The 23787-nt window shown below is 38.9% G+C and overlaps 1 protein-coding gene across 1 annotated transcript in view; it reads left to right on the top strand.

The window, feature by feature from the left end:
• Positions 1-8372, top strand: part of Snx18 (sorting nexin 18) — a 133332-nt gene extending 124960 nt beyond the window's left edge. Inside the window, exon 2 of the mRNA XM_078016409.1 lies at positions 8329-8372. Within this exon, the coding sequence (XP_077872535.1) occupies positions 8329-8363 (35 nt within the window). The 3' untranslated portion in view covers positions 8364-8372. The remainder of the gene's footprint in view (positions 1-8328) is intronic.
• The last annotated feature ends 15415 nt before the right edge of the window (positions 8373-23787 follow it).

Below are 23787 nucleotides of genomic sequence, written 5' to 3'. Positions count from 1 at the left end.
TTGACTAAAGAACCTTTACCCAGATCAAACCCAGAACTGAAACCACCTGCTTTAACATCACAAGGAGAAAAATGTTTCCCCAAAGCTGTGGTGCCACTGGCTCTGACCTCATCTGCAGAAGCCAGTGTCTACCATCAATCATACAGGGTGGTGGGGCCTTCACCAACACAACATAATGCTGAAGGTAAAGCCATGGAGTTACATTTGTTAACACAGGTCAATACTAGAGACCTACCCTACAAAATAGTGAAAAAGTATCCTTCACTAAGACTCTTACTGGTTGCAAATAAAGATATATCTCTTGTAAAAACCATTTATATATAATATACATTTTTATTACATATATATACACATTTTATATACATTACATACACATTTATATGTATATAAAATGATTATATGTATATATGAATTGATTTTTATGTACATATGTATATATAAAATGATCTATACATAAAAGACTTTTTGGAAGACATGTGTGTGTGAGTGTATATATATATATAAAGTAAATATATTTTACCATATATATGTGTGTGTATATATATATATATTTATATATATATATATAAAGTAAATATATTTTACCATATATGTGTGTATATATATAATCAATTTAATGAATATAGTTTTTTAACTTTCCATTATTGAGATTTTCAAATGTATATGCAAATAAAAGATACAGTATATGTATTTATCCATATGTCTATCAGCCAGTTTCAACAGTTATTGACTATAATTACCCCATCAATATTTTTCCCAGATTAAAGAATATCTGTTGAAAGTGTGTGTATTTGTATGTGTGTAAAGTAAATTTTTAAAATTTGTAGTAGTAGGAGATTTAAAGAATTATTGGGAAGATGGTGCAGAGCATTTCTATGCCACACTGAGTTTCTCCTATTATTAATATTTTACCTTAGGGCATGTTTGTGACAATGAACCAATATTGATACATTGTTATTAAAGTTCATAGTTAATTCAGATTTCCTCAGATTTTCCATCATAGCTTTATACTGATTCATAAGCTAACTAGAGGTTTACTTTATTCTGCATTTAAAAGTTTTTGTGGACTTAGAGATCCAGTGCTCCATTTTGCTCATTATCTGTAAGCTTTTCAGGTCGTGGAAGCCATGTCAGATCAAGAGTTCACGTCATACCTCTTTTTCCCCTTCCCGCCCTCTCTTCCTTTCTCTTTCTCTTGCTGTAGAGTGGGAGAAGGATGTTAAAGCACACATGCCCACAGTGGCTTGGCTTGGGAGCATGACACCTTTGCCACCCTTTGGAGCTCTTTGGGCATTTGCTGAATTCCTTTTAAAGTGACCCTTTGGAATCAGTGCCAGGACAAACTACTGAATGTGATTTGAGAAACAAAGAATTCCAAAAAAGCCAATATAACTTTTATAATGCATTTGTAAATCAACCACATTAACTAAATGAGATAGAACTAATGGTTCCCAGGCTGTTTTGGTCCATTTCCACTTTGGCAGCTCACAGCCCAGGGGCTCTGTGGCCAGAGGCTCACTGGAAGCCCAGGAGGTCAGTTCTTTGGTGTCAATCATTTTGCCCGTCTACACTGAGCAGCCACCTGGGCAGAGGCCATGTGCTCTCTGCTGGCATTACAGGAAGCCAGCTCTCTCTGGAGACAAGTCGCTTAAATCGGGGCTGTGGATCTGGGTCTCTGATGCAGCGCCTGCCTCCAGTTGAATAAATCTAAGTGCACTGGGCGGCTGACTCAGGGCCAGAATGGCGTCACTGCCCATTAATAGAAGTTGATGGAACTCAGAAAGATACTTTAGGTCTGGCAAGAATCCAACTCCTCCTACACTCTGTCTGCCTCCAGGCAAATATATGGAAAAATCAATTTACGGATGCTTATTTTTACCAGTTTGTGCTAATTTAAGCATTGATTTGCTTAGCCAGCGTTGGAGTTTTTAAAAATGTTTTGTGACATATCTTGTTTTTTTCCCCCCAATTTACGTAGACTTTTATAGATTCTCCTTTACAAAAAAGATTTGAGGTGACTTATTATTGGAAAGGATATTTATTATTAGCATATAAGCCTCTTCTGTTTTTCTTGATAATGCTCTTATCAAGGGCTCATGAATTAAGAGTTTATATATTCAACTCTTTCAAACTATTAATATTTTATTTTATTCTATAAAGGATATGTACAGAGTATGCAGAGACACACCACACAGCAAGACAACATAAATTACAAATAGGGAAGAAATAAAAAGGAAACATATTTTTTCCATTTTATTGATGAATTATAATTATACATAATGGTGGGATATATTGTTACCTATTCATACATGCACACAATATAATAATATAAGTTGGTCAGTATCATTCCCCAATATTTCCCCTTTCCCTCACCTTGGTCCCTTTCCTCTATCCCACTGATGTCTCTTCAATTTTCTTGAGATCCCGCTCTCCATCTTGCTTTTTCTTTTCCCTTTCTAGTTTCCATATATGAGAGAATACATCTGACCCTTGACTTTCTGAGGCTGGCTCCTTTTGCTTAGCATAATGTTCTCAAGTTCCATCAATTTTCCTGAAAATGACATAATCTCTCCCTCCCCCTCCCCCTCCCCTCCCCCTTCCTCCTCCTCCTCCTCCTCCTCCTCCTCCTCCTCCTCCTCCTCCTCCTTCTTCTTCTTCTTCTTCCAGGGATTCAACCCAGAGGTGCTTACCAACTAAGCTACATGCCCAGCCCTTTTTAAATATTTTATTTTGAAACAGGTCTTGATAAGTCCTCCTTAGGGCCTTGCTAAGTGACTGAGGTTGGTCTCAAACTTAGAATACTCCTACCTCAGTTTTCCTAGTCATTGGGATTACAGGTGTGTACCTCTTCACAAGCGCCTCATTCTGCTTTTTGAATAAAACTTCATTGTGTGTGTGTGTGTGTGTGTGTGTGTGTGTGTATATATATCACATTTTTTATCCATTTATCTTTTGATCGGCACATACGCAAATTCCATTGTTTTTATTGTGAATTGGGAAAAAATTCAGTAACAAAATATAGATGTAGAATAGAAGTTCGTATAAGTCGATACCATGAAGTCCTATATATTTGCTCCAAATGAACATTAGCAAATGAACCTTAGAAAAATCAGAAAGAACTAGAAAACATGGCCATTTGGGCAAACCTCTGTGGTAATAATTTTAAAAAGAAGTCACACAACTTTTTTCTGATACCTAGATCAGAAAACTCAAAGACTCCATGTAATGAGCTTCCTCAACAACATCCTTATGGACACTGCTATGGGCTAAATTTAACTGCTTCAGATTCCTACGTTGAAGTCCTAACTTCAAAATTTGGAGTAGGGTCTTTAAAGAGGTAATTGAGTTAAAATGGAACCAGTAGATTAAATCCTACTCCAAAACAATTTATGTCCTCATAAGAAGATGAGATGAGGACATAAATAGGCACAGAGGACAAACTATGTTGAAGACAAGAAGTCAAAGGGAGAAGCCCCAGAAGAATTCAACTCTGTTGACAGCCTAACCTTGGACTTCCAACTTATAGAATGATGAGGAAATAAGTTTCTGTGATTTAAGCCACCCAGTCTGTGGTAGCTTTGTATTGTCCCATTCACAGTAAGCTGAGACTGGGTATGTTTCCTAAGGGCCATCTCTAATGGCATTCCTCTTTGCAGGTTAGTGATATGAAACCTAAGCTAACTAGATTCTTCCTTTCTTCCCCATCTCCCATGCCCATCCCCATACCCCACCCAATTCACATGACTATTATGGGAAATTTGATGGTGGTACGTGACCTTGCTGTGGTGGACCTAGTTAATTCAGTCTGGAGGCAGAGCCCCTGTCCCCAGCTAGCTATCTTTCCCTGGAATTTTTCCACCTGGAACTGAAAGAGCTTGATACGGTCCTTCTTCCAGGAGAAGCTATAGCATGGAAGCCTTGTTAACAGCAAGAAGCAGATTCGTCCCAGTTTCTAGATTATCTTACATCCACCCAGCATTTAAAGAATGTTTACTGTGTTCCAAGGACTGGCTCTGTCTCTCTGAAGTCCATTTGAAACCCTGCTTTCCTGACAACTTAATCGTTCTTAGCCTTTCTACCACCCAAAGACCCCCTTTTTGCCCAAGTTGGATTTCAGTCACTTACAACCAATGTAACGCACCAATCCCCTACATTCTCCTTTATCTTCTAGTTGTCCTGAATTGATGGCAGCTCTATAAGCAGGTCCTGTTGGCTCAGGATAACAAGTCAGGTCAAAGAAGTAATTAGGCTTCTTTCTTAGCCTTCTCCACATAAAAATAAGCAACGTTCAAATATTAACTGTGCTGGTTTCCTTGTTCTGCTTGTGAAAGTTCATTTTTTCCCCTAGTATCTGAGCAGAATCCGACACTCATCTTTCCCCAGTTGAGGGCAGTGATTCCAGAGTCTTTAAATTACAATGAAGTGACTATTTCAAAGAGTAAGAAGTACCTAAGTTCTTAAAAGCCTCTTCTAATGAAGAGATGATTTGGAGTAATGACATTTAATTATGTACTCATGTACGTTTTAAAGGAATTTTTTCCATCTGGTAAAACCCTCTCATTTCTTCAATTTTACCATTAAATAGAAAATAGAATATTATCTGTCCTATTTCATGCAGGATTTCTCTTTTAGGACAGATGCACACAGATTTTTGTGTAATTTTCTTATATTCTGATTTTATCTATTTCATATTTTTCTCGGAAAAGAGGTAAAAACCCATTAACTGTACAATGAGGCCTTCAGTTTTAAGTAGGAAATGGGCACTCAACTAAGGCTTTCTCCAAACAGCTCTTCAGAGGAGTTACCTACTATATATTGTTGAGTAGATGCTTTTCTATTCTGACAAAGAACACCAAGGTGAAAGACCTTGTACTTCAGGAAAAGATGGTATCTCTTATGGAAACACATGGTCTTTAGTTATTGGAGTTTGGATATCAGCACTACTACTTGGTAGATGGGAGAACTTTTCAAAGTAAGTCAGTATACTTTAGAAGCCTCAGTGTTTTTTTCATCTATACAAGGGGAATTAAAATGCCTATTTTGCAAATAGTTAGATGATATTCAATGGTGTAAATAGATGACTATCATAAATGACTGGCACATTGTGAGAATTTAAGGAACTGTATGTATTATTGTCCCATTCACTTTTTTTTTTTTTTTTTTTTTTTGGTACTGGGTATTGAACCCAGGGGCACTTAACCACTGAGGCACAACTCCAGTCTTTTTTATGTGTTTGTTGTTTTGTTTTGTTTTGTTTTGTTTTTTAGATAGAGTCTCAATAAGATGCTTAGAGCCTCACAAAATTGCTGAGTCTGGCTTTGTATTCATGATCCTCCTCCGGAGTTGCTGGGATTACAGATGTGTGTCACCATAGCCAGCCCATTCACTTACTTTTTAAGTGCCCTGTGTGCTTAATATCTTTCTTCCTTTATGATTTTCTTCTTTTGTCATTTGATACATCTGATTGCTGTGCTTTCAGTGGCATAAAAATAGAATTTAAGGAACTGTATTATTGTCCCATTCACATAATTTTTTTTTTAACTGGGGATTGAACCCGGGGGCACTTAACCACTGAGGCACAACTCCAGTTCTTTTTATGTGTGTGTGTGTGTGTGTGTGTGTGTGTGTGTGTGTGTGTTTAGATAGAGTCTCAATAAGATGCAACCCAGATGGCTTTTAAAAACTTTTATAAAGTACAGGTGAGGAAAATGAATAATTATATACTAAATTGTTCATATATTCATAGAAAGGAACAATATAAATAGTACATAACTCTAGAAAAATTGATTTCCAACTAAATCATGGGTACCGATGCCTTCCAGCCAAAGATCAGTGGGAACACATCTGAGGGGTTATTATTTGGGTAGGGAGGGAAACTGCACACCTTGGGGAGCCATGGGGAATCCTGTAAGCAAGAGGAAATTAGGGAGAACTTGGATTTGGGTTTACAGTAGGTGATTTGTGGAGGGGTAAGGACACCAAGGCTTTTGTCTGGATAGGAGGCTGTCAGGAAGAGGGGGTAATTCTATGCATGAGTATTTAAATAAATTTTATCTAGAAAGAAGGAAGGCTAAAGTTAATTGATAAAAAAGCAGAAGTCTCAGGTTAGCAAGAAGAGGGAGATGTCTGGTCATTTTTGTAAATGTCTATTATTTTGGACATTGTTCATATTCTTGTCTGACATGACACAGAGTGGTCCTTTTGTGTTTTGATCCATTATGGTCAACAGAGTGACCTTGGCTGATGCTGATGTTGTGAGAAATTGCTTACTGGTCTCTGCATGCCAGGCTGGCTTCCAACAACAGTGAGGTCTAGTTGAAAACATGAGCCAGTTTCTAGATGTGTGGTTGTTTCTCTCACTTTTATATATTAAGTTAGTGTGCTCTACAATAGAATCCTAATTTTTTTAATAATGGGATTTAATACAGGGAACTAAGTGCTTTCAAAATTTCTCAGAAGGACTTAAACAATGACTGTGGTCTTGAAATCCAGGAAAACCCTAAGGGGGCTGCTAACTACTTCATTCCCTACATTCCTGACTATGACAATGACCACTGAAATTGTTGGCTCCAGAAACACATTAACTAATTTACTCTTCATAGATCAGGAAAGTAATGCTGCAATTATTTTTTTTTCTACTGCTATAGTTCTTAGCCTTAAAATCACATTACACCTGTTAGGCTAACTCTTCTGGGCCCTGCCTCTTGGATCTTGTCACACTAGTGACCAGAACACTGGGACTTCAGCTACCTCTGCCACAGAATAATCCTATGTCACTATGTCCACTCTTTTTGTCCATTTTCTGTTGCTAGAACAGAATACTAAGACCAGGTAATTTATAAAGAAAAGAAATTTATTTCCCACAGTTCTGGAAGTCCAATACCAAGGTCTGGCATTTGGCAAGGCCTTCTTGCTGTGCTATCCCATGACAGAAGGAAGAAAGGGAAGAGAGCATGAAAGGAGGGAAGGAAGAAGAGAGGATGGTGTGAGAGGAGGAGGGGAGACCAGAAGGCATCTTTTTATCATGGACCCACTTCCATGAGTTATGACTCATGCCCATGACAGTGGCATTAATCCCTTCCTGAAAGCTCTGCCTCTGAAAGGTCTCACCTCTCAACACTGTTGAATTAATGATTTTCTAATATAGGAGCTTTGGGGGACACATTGAAACCATAGCTTTCATCTTTACTCACAGAAACAGCACAAGCTGCAGCAGACCATCCACTAATATCACTTCCAGTTTCCAGATCTTACACCAAGAGTCTGATTGCCTGAACCTACCTCATAACCAAAAATCCCAGGTACAAGGTGTTTGGGAATCAATATCCAAACCTGATTCATTCCCTCATTTGCTGTGTGAAGTTAGAAAAGCATTGACATCTTTCTGGGCCTCTGTCTCCATGACCAAGTTAGAGTGGTTGATATCCCAAATTCTTTCTGATTTTAGAATTCTAGGACTCTTACTAATTTTGTTGATATTTTTCTTGAACATATTTATTTTGAAAAGCATTTTTCATATTTTTTCAAAATAATTTTCTTTTCATTAATATTCATAGAAAAAAATGGAAGCTTTCAAGATGGCTGATAACCTGACTACAACCTCATGCAAAGCTTAGAACCAGAGCTAGCTATTTAAGCAACTCTTGAATTCCTGACCTACAGTGTGAGATTATACATATTTAATGCTATCTTAAGCCACTAAGTTACAGGATAAATTGTTATGCAGCAAAGAAAATTAATATATTCTTGAATTGTTATGCAAAATAGTATGAGAATTACTGAGTTTATTTCTTAACCTCCAACATCAAATTTCTTTGCTTATTGTTTTCTGGTCTAAAGCTGGTAGTCATTAAGAACTGCATAAATCAGAATTAAAACTAATTAATTATTTTCTGAGATTTAAAAAACATGGTAATGGGCAGACAGGAAAAGACCTTATTGTTCATGCACTAAATAGCAAATATTTTCTCAGGCAAAATGCCAGGTATTTGAAACTTCTCACAAGGCTAATATATCCTTTGAAAATAAAGCTAATGAAAACATAATAGTCAAAATGGCTCACTCATAGACATCCTAAGCCACTCTGCACAATGACTTTATTTTAAAGAAGGAACTTGGCTGCATTTATAGTATAACAAATGTTTTCATATGTTAATGAAAGATAAAAGTTGCTTGCTAATGAATTACTTTTGGTCTTAGTCTAAAAGGTAAAGAAATTAACTTCTTGCAGTTTATGGTAGCTTCAAGTTTCACTTAAGAAAGACTATTCCAATAAAATTCATGTGCATTTTTTCACTAAGAATAATTTTTATTAATGCTCTTTTTTAGGTCTTGCATCCATGTCCTGTAAAACAAACAAATAACAAACAAAATGATTGCTTTCTTAGAGTAGCAATCTTCTACTTACTGTGAAAAATAAGAGTGTATGAGTTTGGGAGAACATATTAAATAGAAGTCTGAGTTGTAAATGCCACAAAACTCACCTGAATCAGCTTGAGCAAAGAAGATTTTGTTGGACAGCCACTGAAGCCTCTTGGAATTAAAGTCACAGTCAAGGTCAGACACAGATCATACCTTAGACACTGAAGATCCAGGACTGGAAATCCAACAGCTACGTCTCCAGGTCAGTATGACTGCTCTGCAGTAGTTGAAAATGGAAGAAGATTTTCCAGAAAAATGGTAGGCTGGGAAGAAAAAAATAATATATCCTATATCTGAGGTTCCTGGGAGCTGCTTTATCAAAGTACCCCAAACTAGGTGACTTGAACATCAGCAAAGTTTTCTGTCATAGTTCTGCAGGCTGAAGTACAAGATCAAGATGTTGGCAGGGTTGGTTCATGCTGAGAATCTGTTTTAGACTTTTCTGGTAGCTTGTTGGCAATTTCTGCTTTCATCTTCACACCTTGTTTTCCTGTGAGTGTCTGTGTCCACATTTCCCCCTTTTATGGGGGCATCAGTCAGTCTGGATTAGGGGCCCACCAGACACCAGTTTGACCTCATTTTAACTGAACTCATATATCAGCAACCAATCTATTCCAAAATATGTCCATATTCTGAAGTCCCAGACAGTAGAACTTCAACATATGACTTTGGTCAGGAGATTCTGTTCAACCCATAACTCTTTGTTTATGGCAGTGCTTCAAACACAGGAATCAGAGAATGGAAACAGGAAACAAAGCAAGGGTCATAATCCTAGAATTATTAATCCCTTTACATTTTATCTTCCAATCTCCCAAGGAAAAAATTATAATAAACCTGCATCCAGAGAAAGAAATGGAGAATATTTATTTCTTTCTCTTCCTTTCTTTCCCTTTTCCTTCCTTCCTTTTTTGACAGAGGTAAGATAAGCACCAGACTCGTAGGGATGTAGACTAATATGGAATTCCACCGACTCCAATGCCTGGTTAGACACAGAGGCCTTTTGCTTCCACAGGCTCTCCTTCCAGTGCAGCCCTCTATTGGGTGGTCTCGGTTTGCTCTCATTGGAGAACAGTGGGTGTTAATGGAAACCAGCAAACAAAGAACTCAATTTCTTGTGCTTGCAGTGAACCTGAATAAGAGTGGAGAGTAGAGAGAGTTTGGAGACAGGGAGAAAGTTGGGAGCAGTGCCCAGCTTCCCTCCTACCTCCACAGGGTGTAGAGAGGAGCTTCTAAGAGTGACAGAGTGACAGCAAAACTCTACCCATGTCCTGCCTTAACTCCTTGAGAGCTGAAACCCCGCAGCTGACCTCTGCTTCCCTGAACAATCAGAGGGCAACAGAAGTTCAGCAGGTAATTTTAAGGCCTGAGATAGCAGAGGGGACCCTCATGATCCCTAGAGTTCCCCAGTTCCTTGTACTGCCCATTCTAAGGGTGGGGGTCTCTCCACTGCAGCAACACCATTGAATGGACGAAAAGTAGCCATGATGTCACAGGGGCCACCTGTGAGCCCAAGTCCTTCTTAAGGCAGGGGAGGTGCAGAATCTTTCACTGACCAAGTTTGGTGGCTTTTTGTTTTTTGTTTTTGGCAGTACTGGGGATTGAACCCAGGGCCTTGCACATGCTTGGCAAGCACTCTACCACTGAGCCACATCTCCAGCCCACTGACCAAGTTTTTAATCAGAAGAGACTAATGAGGTGCTCAGCTAATCTACCCTTGGTATCTGAGATTATAAAAAATTGACAGGATTAAGAATTCCACTGTTGGTTAGAAAGTGGGAAATCAGAATCAGAGATCCACTTGATCACAAAATTCAGTGGCAAAGGTGAGTGTGGAAAGTGAAATCTTATTCTGATTATTACTGCTTTAATTTATTTGACCATAGAAATAAGTTGAACACACATTTAATTTGCACAGCTAATCAGAGGGTTATACTATTATTGTACATATTTTATAGATCAGAGACTGAGGCTTAGTGACGTTAAGAAACAGTCTCAAAACCAAGTCGGAGTGAAGTGTATGGTTTATAAATTATATCTCAATAAAACAGTTGCAAAACAAAACAAAATGATGTCTGCTGCCCTTATGTGCTCTGGACCATAGAAAATATCTTGCTATTGCAGGAAGAGAGAAATGGGTTATTGCAGTTTGCATGTTTTCCTTTTGAAGAGTGTGATTTATGAATTTTGCTTTTCAAAAAGATCCAAGGCCAGGACACTGGAACAAATTGATAAAAAGTTTTGCCTTTGATTGCTCTTGGGGTTGAGTCCTCCCCAGAGATGGATGTCATCTGCTCAGAAACAAAGTCCAGGCTGAGGTCTGCTATGCCTAGGAGAAGGGAACAGTCACTATCCTTTTGGACAATTATTCAGATCCATCCCTTTTCAAAATGTGTTTTGTGTGATTTTGTTAAGATCTTAATTTAATCTCTTATTTTAAGATACTGATAGCTTTGAAGAAGGAAATGCCAAACATAGTAGGAGGACTCACACTGTTTTCATGTGCCCCTCAAAGCAAAGTGAATTGTCATATTCTAAGATCTATATTCATATTTTTTTAAAAGTTCTCTTCTAAATTCACCTGCCTGATTAACCTCTCCATTTCATAATTTGCAGTCATGATTCAAGTTGCATTTCATTTTATACTCTAGTCTCTTAGAAATATTACTTGACCTGCAGTGTCCAAATGAATATTTCCTAAGATGACAGATTTGAAAGCCTCTCAAGAGTTCTGTGCATAAACCACGAGAGGAAGGAAGCAACATTTCAAACCCTTTAATGATCTCAGATGATGTGATAAGGAAAAGAATACATTAACTGCCACAGGCAAATTGTATGTTGGTGATGAAGTCAGTTACATACACAATAGATTCCTTTCTCTTGAAAGCCACAGTCTGGACACATTGCAGTAACTTTCTTCTTTAGGCACAAGCAGTGAACCAACCACAGAGAAACCATGAGGTCTGCAGTTCTGTACTGTGGCACTTTAAAAATGCTGACTGGCTGTTGTGGAAGGTGGCTCAGGCTACTGAGCAAAGTGAAAAATGCAAATTGAACAACATCATGTGCAGGGGGAAGCCATTCACAGGGGAAAACAGGTCGGACATGATATGTCTGTTAGGACTCAATGCTACCTTCTGTTGTGTGACGTAACAAGATGATCCTGGAAAGACTCCAGAGAAGTAGTTAGCAGCTGCTTCCATTGGAAGGATACGTTGGGATGGTGGTGTCTTTTACTTATTAGTTTAGAAGGATTTTATATTAAATATATTAGGAATACGAAAATGAACAAGCAAATAAAAATTTAAAAAGTAGAAAATCTTAAAAAGTAGCAGGCAAGAAATGTTGGGTTTGGACAGTGGGAGGGGACCCCAGCACCCCTCACTAGCTCACGCCCCACAATTGAGTGTTCTGCATCTGAATATCCTCATGGGCCAGTTAATCCCCGTTGATCCTTTGTACCATGTAGTGAGCAGCCAGGAGCTCTGAGCACACTGCCCGGCTGTGGCTATGATTTCTGGGGGTCCCTGCAATGGACCATAGACCTTTCTGACATCTTAACACATGTGAAATGCAATAGTGATTATTATTGGAATGCATACCACAGCATGTTAGAGAATATTTAGGTTCATTAAAGCTGGGGAAATCCACAGATAAAAGAGTTTTATTCTGCAAGGAAGAATAGTGTGGCCCTGTGTGAGCCAACCAATGTCAAAAAATAAACTTCAGAGAAGTTAAGTGTTGACCTTCTCCTGCACTCTACTGATCTGGAACGTTGGAAACATCCATTCTAGGAGATTTGGAGATTACAAGTTGATTTATTTTGAATTACTACGTAAACAGTGTGCTTTCACTTAAACACACACACATACACACACATACACACACACAAACACATTCATGTGAAAAGAGAAGTATCATTTTCAAGTCACTCTAAAGTTTCCTTTGATGTCATTTCATTCTTGGCATTCCACCTTTCTCCAGCTGTGGACTTTCTCTTCTGGTAAAGAATAAATTCTGTTTTTTAAAAATCAATGGTAATGATTTTTTTCAACATCAAATCAAAAGATAATCATTTCCAATGAAAAATTCAAAAGTATTTAAATAGCACTCAATTTGTGTTTTTTTTAACAAAATAAAAGATTTAAAAAATTTTGCAAAGTATCAGGGCTAAGCTACAAGCAAATCTATCCATAGCAAATATCTTCTCCCTTTGTAATCTGATTCAGGATGCTTATGCTCAGCATCTGTGTGATTTCTAGGATGGGATAGAACCACAGGACAAATCTCCTTTCCAAACTACAACAGAGAAAACTAGACTCCAGAGAAATGGGTTCATTTCCATATTTCTGTCCCTTAAAAGTGCCATATTCATTCCCACCCAGAGTTCTTAACATTTCCTCTTCCTTCTGCTTGGAATGCTCTTTCCTACAATCTACGTGTTTCATCATTTAGGTCTGTGACAGGCAGAATAATGATTCCCAAGGATGTTCATGTCCCCATCCTTTGGGCCTTTAAATATGTTACCTTACACTGCATAGGGAACTTCGCAGGTGTGATTAGATGAGGACCTGCAGATGGGAAGGCTGTCCTGGATTATCCAGGGGTGTTGATGTCATCACAATGATCCCCTTAGTTGACAGGAGACAGGAAAGTGAGTGGCAGAAGAAGAAGGGAGATTTAAGTTGCCATTCTGCTTGTTCTGAAATTGGAGAAAGAGGATCCAAGTTAAGGACACAGGCAGCAGGAAAAGGCAAAGGTGTGGCTTCCCTCCAGAGCCTTCTAAAGAAATGCAGACAACTTGGTTCTAGCCCTGTGACACCTGATAAAATTTTGACCTCCAGAACTATCACATAGTATGTTTTTGTTTTAAGTTTGTGTAATTCATTTCAGTAACAATAGGATACTAATGCAGGGTCTTAACTGTTGCCTCTTAGAACTTCTTCATATACTATTCAATGGTCTTTAGTCATCTTTACCATATTACCCTGTTTTATCCTCTTCATAGTACTTCTCGACATAAAAACATTTTATATAAAAAGCATATTTTAAAAGGTTTCTTTCCATTAGAATATAGACTCCTGAGAGACAGCAGGGCCTTTGCCTTGCTCTCTACAGTAGCCCTAGCACTTAGAATAATGTCTGGTGTATAGTAGGTCCTTGTAAAAATAGTAATGCTTCTTCCTTTACAGTCATTCTTCTTCCTTCTCCTACTTTCCCCCATAATATACCTATAGAGAGGAAAAAAAACATTTTAATTTAAAAAAAATTGTATTGCAAGCTAAATCATTTGGAACCATTTCTAAATGTTGGCTGGGGTTGAGAGTTCTCTTGATCTCTCCTCCTTTCCACTTGCTTTTCTTCTCAAGGTTAGAAATGAGTCAGACCAAGCAAGTCATTCCAGAATATCATCAGATTATTCAAGCAAACAAGGTCGCTGAAATTCCAAGAATTGAATCTGCGATAGACTTTCTGAGGAATATGTCCTGGGCCTGAGCTTGATTTATTTCCTAATTTGATATTATCACTAATTTTCGACTTATCAGAAGCCTCCGTGGGCAGATATCACTGAGGAGATTGGACAGCGGTGGAGGCATTTGTCAAATGCCAGTGCTTGGTACACACACAGGTCCTACCTCCCGTGGCCACTGTGGACTTGTCCAGCCTCATCATTATGTGCTCCTCTCCTGTGGATCATATTCTACACTCCTGGAATTTCTGCTGCTTTGAAACATTGCACTATCGTGCCGTGTGTCTTCCTCATGCTGCTTCTGGTCCTTGGAGGTCTGTCTCCTTCTTGTCTCATGTTAAACCCATTGTCTTATTTCAGAGAGAAGTTCTCCTAGTTCCCCTACCCCGTGTCTTTCTGGGTGACTGTATTTACTAAGAGTCAGTGGCATGCCTTCACGGTCTCTATCTGAAGGCAGGAACACTGTCTATAACTCTTGAATCCTTGATGCCTAACACAGGGAGGACATAGACACTTGCTGGAGAAGTGAACGTCTGTCCTGCATTGAACTGTCTTATTCATTTTTGAATCTCAGAATAGACAATGGCTCAGAGAGGAACTGAGCATGTGTTTAATGCCCACACGTGAATTGAATGACATAGGTGTTGGAGACTGCTCGCTATTCCTTAGTGATGTTTTTAGCTTATAAGAGTTTTAGTTAGGCACTGAAGTTCTAAAATATTTCTCATCTTTATAGCTAAGTGTGGGCAAATAGCCAAATTATGGAAAATGAAATGTGAGCAGAAGTGTCTTGTGGCAACTTCTAGAAATTTTGAGATGAATGATATGTTCCTTTTGAATCTTTGTTGGGTTCCATCTTTTATTCTCCTTTCTGGAACATGGATGCCTCTAGTCAAATAGCATCAGAATGTGGTATCCTGGGGCCATCTACAGTGGGATCCTGTTACCACTTGAAGCCTGGAGCAAATGTGAGGAAGTGATAAAATTGGTATGTGGGAGAAAATTATTATGAAACATTATGGTTTAGATGTGAGGTCTCCCCGCAGAACTCACATGTGAGACAATGCAAGAAGGATGAGAGGTGAAATGGTTGGATCATGAAAGTCTTAACTCAATCAGTGAATTAATCCCCTGACAGGGATTAACTGAATGGTGACTGAAAGCTGGTAGGGTGTGACTGGAGGAGGTGGGAACTGGGGTATGGCTTTGGATATATATTTATATCTGACAAGTGGAGATCGATCTTTCTCTCTCTCTCTCTCTCTCTCTCTCTCTCTCTCTCTCTCTCTCTCTCTCTCTCTCCTTTCTGATCATCATGGGAGCTGCTTCCCTTCACCACATTCTCTTGCATGGTTTTCTGCCTCACCTTGAGCCCTGAGGCATGCAGCCAGCCTAATTTGGACTACGACTTCTAAAACTGTGAGCCCTCAAATAAACTTTTCCTCTTCTTTGTTCTGGTGGGTCTTTTAGTCACAGCAGTGAAAAAGATGACTAAAACATGTGGAGAGGGTCACTGGTTAGGAGTTATAACTTTCCACAGAAAATATTACCCAGGCTGCAGGAAGGTAACTAAGAAAATATATATCTAACCTTACTCTTCACCATCTTAAATCAATGCTCCCTATGAGCTGAAGCAACAAGAAATCAGAGGGCAAGGGAACCCACTATATGAGCCTTGAAAGAGCACCTCTGGGTGAATAACAGATGGAGTTGGAGGCAGAGTAGATTGGCTGGGTATATAGAAAATATCCAGCATACCTGGGGAGAACTGTTTTCTCTATTTTTTCTTTTCTTCAATTAGTGCATATTAATTATATAGAATAGTGGGTTTCATTATCCCATTTTGTTTTTTATTTGTTCTTTTTACGTATACATGACAATAGAATGTATTTTAACATATCTTACATACATGGAGGATAACGTCCCATTTTGTGGTTGTACATGATGTGGAGTTACACTGGTCGTGTATTCATATATGAACATAGGAAAGTTATGTCCAATTCATTCTACTGTCTTTCCTATTCCCATCCACCCTTCCTTCCCTTCATTCCTTTATGTCATTAAGGCATATTTGTGTATACATATAACAAATTTTGATGATTTCCATCTCCTGTTAACTACCCTTCCCTGGCATCTCCCACCCCCTTCCTTTTCACTAGAAGTCTTCTTTCTACATCCATGTCCTCTCCTCTCCCCACTGAGTCCACATATGAGGGAAAATGTGCCATACTTGTCTTTCTAAGTCTGGCTTATTTCACTTAACATGATGATCTAGTTCCATCCATTTTCCTGCTTCATTTTAAAAATAAGGGAATGAGAGGAAATGATCTTTACTATTCTTTGCCTATAAATTCAGAGTGGATTTTCTGCATTAATTGACTTTATTTTCTGAGACTTCATAATCACCTGCTGTCATGAATTCCAGAGCATCAGGTATTACAGATCAACATTCCTAACTCAAAATCAGATCTAGTGAAAGGAAGACGAATAGAGCCATGGGTCTTATTAAAGAGTCCAGAAACAGACCCACAAAAGACTAACACCACAAAGCAGTGGCAAAGGGAGAGTCTTTGTAATTATAGCCATGTCTGGTCAATTATATACTTATGTGGAGAAAATAAATCTTAACTTGCTCTGCACATAACACTTTCATATTGACTATTGACCTAAATGGAAAAAAGACACCACCCCAAATACCAATAATACTTCTGAAATAAAACAGAATATCTTAATGATGTAAGGCAAAAGAATAAACAAGACTTGAATAAGTACTGCATTAAAAATTACTCAAAGGGCCAATAAACATAAGAAAAGGGATCCAACTTGATGGGTTATTATCAGAATGACTAACATTACACAATGACATGTGACAAGTGTTGACAATGACAAGTGTTGATGACAAAGTGGAGCAACTGGAAGTCCAATAAACTGCTACTGAGCATGAAAATTTTCATAGCCACTTTTCAAAATGTTTGCTAGCATCTACTAAGGCTGATCATGTATAATACCTGTGATCAGAAAAACTAGGTACCGTCATGTGCCACATCATAATGTTTAAGTGAATGACAGCATATATAATGGTGGTTCTTTGAGATGAAAAATTACTGTTACCAAGTGACATCAAAGATGTCAAACATCACAGTGTAAGACATTATTCATGTGTTTGTAGTGATGCTGATATAAACAAACCTGATGTGCTCCCAGTCATATACAATTATATAAAGTACATATTTGATAATGATAATAAGCAAGTATATTACTGGTTTATGTACTTACTATACCATACTTTTTATCATTATGTTAGAACTTAATCCTTTTAGTTATAAAACAAGTTTATTGCAAAATGGTGTGCCAGGTTATTCCAGCTGCAGCCTCACACACCTTATGTTTAACCTGAATCTTAACTGCTTTAAGAGGCCTCAGGGTTGACTGGTACCATCTAGGTCTGTATAAGTACACACTAATGTTCACACTATAATGAAGTTGCTGAATGATGCTTTTTCTTTCAGGACATATCCCCACTAATCAATTAACAACAAAGTTTGTATATCCACAAAAGAGAGGTATGTGCATGTTCAGTACAAGGCATATACAAGAATATTCATTGGAGCATTATATATAAAAATGAAAGACTGGAAACAACAGAAGTGGAAATCAACAGCTACAATGGATACATGACTTGTGGCATATTTATATAATGAAATACTAAGATAGAGCAATGACAATGGATGAATAATTGCTATATGCGGCAATGAGGCTAATCTTATGGAAAGTACACAAAAACATAAATAGAAAATGCTTACTTTTATATAGACTATAAAGAGACAGAATAATACTGGTGTTAGAAAGCAGTGTTAAGCTTGCCTTCTAGGGGGATATAGGACTTGGGGCAGGGGCAATAGGGTAGCAACTGGGGTGCTGAGAACTTTTGCTTATTGATTTGGGTCATGGATCCATGGGTGTGGTCACTTGGTGAAATCTCTTTGAGTTGAACCCTGATTTGTGCCTGTTCTTGTAAACAGAGCTGTAGAAACGTATTGACTCCAGTAAATAAATGTTTTGTTCAATATACATTTTTTTATTTATTTCTTTTTAATAAAAGAGAGGATAAGAACCAGAACACTAGGCCTTCCATATTCAATAGTAACGGAAGATACTGAGGATAAGAGCATGTCTGTATTCCCTGAATTTACAAACATGGATACTTTCAAACAGGGTTTCTTTGAACAGGTGTTCAAAAACAAGACTGTTTCCTAAGTCATTCGTAAAATCAAATTTTATTACATTTTGGAGCCCTGGATATTGTGTCCAGAATCATATGTAATGAGATCATTTTCTTTTGCCCACATTTCTATGTGATAAGAAAATAAATCTATTTGAAAGAACAAAGAATTGTCTCAGACAAAAATACGATGAAAAAAAGGCAGCATTATTCTCAATTCCAAGTGCCTAAGAGAAAACTGATATGAAGTCTAAAAGAAAGAGTCCTTTGTTCTGAAAAAGATTAATTTTTTACAGATTCTCTTAGCAATTAGTGCATTTACTAAGGAAATTCCAACTTCTTCCAACAAGTATGTTAGATAATTTGCCAGAGAGACACATCAAAATAGAGTAATCATGAAAACAGCAATGATATTCAAAATGCCCCCAACAAGGGCCAGAGGTAGCTTCACCATAACATTTATCTATACCAAAGAGAGCTGCTTCAATTGAGGACCACTCACTGCCCTAGTGGTCAAGGCAAAAGAGACATTTAAAAAAAGAAAAGGAAGGAGGGGTTACATCCCTAGCATTAGTAAAAGGAAATAATCTCAGCTACTTCAGAGGCTGAGACAGGATTACAAATTTGAGGCCCAAACTGGGCAACTTAGTGAGACTGTGTCTCAAAGTAAAATTTAGAAAGGGCTAGGGATATAGCTCAGAGGTAGAGCACCTCTGGGTTCAATCTCCAGCAAAATAATAATAACAAAAATAAAAGAAAGAAAGAAAGAAAAAGAAAAAGGGGGGAAAAAGAAAGTAATGAGGGTTACTGATTGTAGTAATTAACCAATCATGGCTTCTTCTTATTTTTTTAAAATGTTTTTTAGTTGTAGATGGACACAATACCTTTATTTTATTATTTTTATGTGGTGTTGAGGATCGAACCCAGTGCCTCATGCATACTAGGCAAGCACTCTACCACTGAGCCACAACCCCAGCTTCCAATCATAGCTTCTTAGAAGCACAATGTCATGTATAAGCTCTTGGCAATTCAAAGTGGCACTAAAGCAATTGTGTAGTATGTATGTTGTAGGGGGAGTGATAGGTTTGTGTTAACTTGGATTTCCTTGGGCACACCACTCTGGTACAAAATTAGAATAACTGGCCAGTTTGGCACTGCCCCTAGTCAACACTGAGGACTCCTCCCAGCTGTTCCTGGACATCCCCAGGGATGGCACATGTGTGCTCACCTCTATGGCCCTTTCAGTTCCCATGTGGCCCCTGCACTCAGCTCCCTCCTGCTAGGGCATCCTGTGGCGATGGCCACTTCCCCTGAGACAAAAGCTCTGTGAAGGCTATACTTGAAAGCCTTGGAACTTGTGCCTGCTGCTGCAGCTGTTGGCTCTGGCCTCCCACTTGCTCATACCCCCAATGTGATGCCTCCCTCTTTTCTTCTTCCTCCCAGATTGGGCTGGGGTACAAATACTACTCATTCTGGGATCCAACCCATTTCAATTCTCCCCCCTCCAGAGGCACCATGGCACCCTCCTGCTCTCTCCTCTGGACCATCCAACAATTGCCAACTGGGGTACCAACAGTGACATTTTTACTTTTGTTCTCCTTTAGGACCTAGTCACTGTTGACTGGAACAGAAAAGTGTGTGGTTTAACACTTTTTCTCTCTGCAAGGACCTTCTACCTTGAACCAAGCTCATATGCCATGCTTTACTTCTCTAGAATAAAGTCCTTTCCAGAAAGGAGGACTATCTTCCAGGAATTCCCAGACATCTGAATCCAAGGGGAACATGGTTTGAACTGAGCAGAGACTCTAGCCATGTCAGCATCTCTCTAATATTATTCCTCTCAAATATTTGTGTCTGTGGCTGTGATGTTATCTAAAGCCAGGCTGCTCCAGAAAGTGCACATTCCTTCAGACCTTGCATCATTCCCAAAAGACAGCTCCATTTAAGTAAAATTATCATAGTTGCTTAAGACATGTTTCACACTGGACACTTTGAGGTATTATTTCTGATTTTCACAATCACAGTATGAGGCAAGTGCTCTTATTTGAGTTTTCAGTATGAAGAGGGCAAGTTGTGAGGTTAGGTGAATCGCCCAAGGCCACCATGAGTGAATGGTGCTGCTTATACACAAACCCAGGCTGGATGGACTCAAGCTTAGACCTGTCTTGGTGAAACAATTCAGTAGCACAGAGGTCTTGGAACCAGAACTTTCCTAAGAACAGTCCTCTTGACACATTTAAATATTTTCATTCTCTTCTCTGTGAGTTTATTAGACAGAAAAGAACTCCCAAACACACAGCCTCTTGAGTCCTGGCATAAAGACTACTCCCAGCCTTCCTGTCCTTGGACACCAATCATGGCTTCATCATTTTCTAACCTCGGGTAGCTTCCAGCTCTGTTTGCTAGAAGTGTATGCCAGTGGTTGATCAGTTCAAATTCCTTCCATATCCACTGTTCATTCTTGTAGAAAACTCTGGGCCTGCTTAGGTTGAGGGAATCCCCTCTGTTATATATTACATGTCATGTTGCAGCCCTGTCAAAGTCCTTTCCCTGAGATAAACATTTCTTGGTGTCTCTCCTTCTCCTGTTTCCATTTAGGGATTCCTGTGCAGCCGACTCTCACCCTTGCTCCAAGGCAGAGATGTGACCATCTTCCCATCATGTGGTTGATCTAATGTCCAGTGCCACTATTGGGGACTATTGGGGGTGTGTGGGGGATTAGCTTTTGAATTCTGCCAATATGCTAACAGGCAAATGGAAAAACTAAACAGAATCCCCAAGTCTGAGCTGCTGAGAATAACTTGCCTGATGCAAACCGTCCTTGACAGTGGTCAGTAACGTCAGCTAATAGATTTCCTTCCTTGTTGGGACCAGACTGAACCAAATTTTTTTTTTTTGCCACTTGTGTTGACTGAGAGTAAAATCAACTCAAGTGAGAACGAAGAAAATTACATTTATTCCGAGTTTATTAGGATTGCAAGCCAGGAAGACACAGATTTAAACAGTCCTAAGAGAGTGTTCTGAGGTTTTACAAAATAGCAGCTACATTTATAGCTCCTAAATGAAAGGGCCTGAAAAATGTGTCATTTGTTAATCAGATATTGAGGTTGGAAATTTTGTAAGAAAGGGATTGGGTGCGATCTCACTCTGTGGGCAGTTTGGGGGAAGGGGTCTGTTGTACAGAGGGTGTTAGCAGAGGTTAACACACATTATTTCAGGAAACTGAGGCTTGGCCCAGTGCAAAGGTCAGCTAATATCTGAGGGTGGTTAATTCTGCACCCAGTTCCAATGTTCACCTGCTAGGCATGGAGGGACTCCTCTCTGAAGGGCCTCCCCATTGTACTTTAAGTGCCCTGAACCATGCTACTCCTTTTCTTTATTCCCTTGACACTTTTTGATATAAGCATGTTAATGTAGTTTTACAAGAATGGTCAAATTTTTAATTGTCTATCCCCTTAGATTGTGAGCTTCTTGCTCTCTAAGAGAAAAGTGCTTGAATTAATGAGTGAATGGGCAAAAGAAATAAGGAGAGAGAGAACAGTTGCTTGTGTGTGTTGGATGTGGGTTTAGGGTCATGGCCATTTAACGTTGACTCATTTCTCTTCCTGATTCATGGACATTTAACAGATAAAGAGCTGGGTTTCTTGAGGAATCATTATTATCAACAACCATGGCCAGGAACAGTGCTCATCTCAGTGATAAGGAACCCAGCTTCACCAGAGCTTTCTAAATGTGCAAAGCAAGGAATAGGTTAACAAGAATTCTACAGATGAATCTATATTTATTATTACACATTTGGAAAGGAAGAAAGGAAGGAAGGAAGGAAGGTAGGAAAAAAGAAAACTTTGACTTATCCATCTGTAAATTGGGGTCTTGGCCTTAAAGCAACAGATGCCTGCAGAAACCCTCTGCTACCCCTTGACTCCAAGCTCTTTGGGACTGGTACTTGGAGACCACAGCAGTCCTCTATTCCACCAATGAAATCATAGACGTCATGATGAAGGCTGTGTAAGTGAGCCAGAGTCTTTCATTCTATGTGGTGTAGTATCATAAACCTTGGCTGTTTTCATGTGCCCTCATATGAACTTGCACATGAATACCCATCCAAGCAAACATTTCTACTTAAGAATCTCAAGAAAAGGGTGAGGCTGTCATCAAAGCCCCAGGAGAAAAAGAACATGTGTGATGATCTCTGTCTTGTCATTCCCCCAGGTTTTGCTTGTCTGGCCTTTGTCTCACCCACACACTACCCGCTGCACACACAGACACAGCTTTGCTCTGTGGAAAACCTAAGTCAAGGAAGTACCCTGACCTTGGCCTCTTGATTTCACAGCATCAAAGGCCAGGGTAGTAGCACTGTGGAGGAAGCACTGCATGCATGACCCTGAGTTAGCACATAGCAAAGAACGGCTTTCAGAAAGCAGTGGGGAGGACAGAACAGGTGGCAGAAAATGTTTCTCCCAAAACTAGGCTCCAAGCCTGATTCTGTCACTATTTTTGAGTCTTGGTATGTCCTCATTCTTCTCTGGGACCCTGATTTCTTCAATAGTAAAACAGGGAGGTTCTGAATAACAGGCTAATCATAATGGTGGCTATCACCTGGATACATACCTTTGACAAGAAGAACAGAAATTTTCCAGCTCCTCCTGTGTTTGTCCCACCAACATCTAGAACTTCCAGAGAGATTGTCCCCTGAATCTCTTCTTTGTTCTCTAAACATGCACAACAGCTTCCTCCTTCCACTTAGAATGTCTCATGTCTAAAAGGATCATAACACCCATCATGCTGTCCCATTCAGGAGTAGATAAAGGGAACTTTCACACGTACCCCCAAACCATGGGAATTATACCTGAAAGGCCACCTGATGGAAGGTCAAGAAGAACCATACTATTGTGAATTGTGCTGCTATAATCATTGATGTGGCTGTGTCCCTGTAGTATGCTGTTTTTAATCCTTTGGGTATAGTCTAAGAAGATGGATAGCTGGGTCAAATGGTGGTTCCATTCCCAATTTTCCAAGAAATCTCCATACTGCTTTCCATTGTGGCTGCACCAATTTGCAGTCCCACCACAGTGTATGAGTGTACCTTTTTTTCACACATCCTTGCCAACACTTATTGTTGTTTGTATGCATAATAGCTGCCATTCTGACTGGAGTGAGATGAAATCTTAGAGTGGTTTTAATTTGTATTTCTCTAATTGCTAGTGATGATGAACATTTTTTCATGTATTTGTTGATTGATTGTATATCATCTTCTGAGAAGTGTCTCTTCAGGTCCTTGCCCATGTATTGATTGGGTTATTTATTTTTTTGGTGTTTAGCTTTATGAGTTCTTTATATACCCTAGAGATTAGTGCTGTATCTGATAAGTGAGAGGGGTAAAGATTTGCTCCCAAGATGTAGGCTCTCTATTCACCTCACAGATTGTTCCTTTTGCTGAGAAGAAGCCTTTTAGTTTGAGTTCATTCCATTTATTGATTCTTGATTTTAAATCTTGTGCAACAGGAGTCTCATTAAGGAAGTTGGGGCCTAATCCCACATGATGCAAATTAGGGCCTACTTTTTCTTCTATTAGACCCAGGGTCTCTGGTTGTATTCTATAATTTACAATAGCTAAACTGTGGAACCAATCTAATTGCCCTTAAATAGATGAATGGATAAAAAATATGTCATATAT

Source organism: Ictidomys tridecemlineatus, chromosome 1 (genome assembly GCF_052094955.1).
Source record: "Ictidomys tridecemlineatus isolate mIctTri1 chromosome 1, mIctTri1.hap1, whole genome shotgun sequence".
Classification (NCBI taxonomy): domain Eukaryota; kingdom Metazoa; phylum Chordata; class Mammalia; order Rodentia; family Sciuridae; genus Ictidomys; species Ictidomys tridecemlineatus.
The sequence above is the reverse complement of the archived record's forward strand: the minus strand, read 5'-3'. Positions and strand labels throughout refer to the sequence as shown.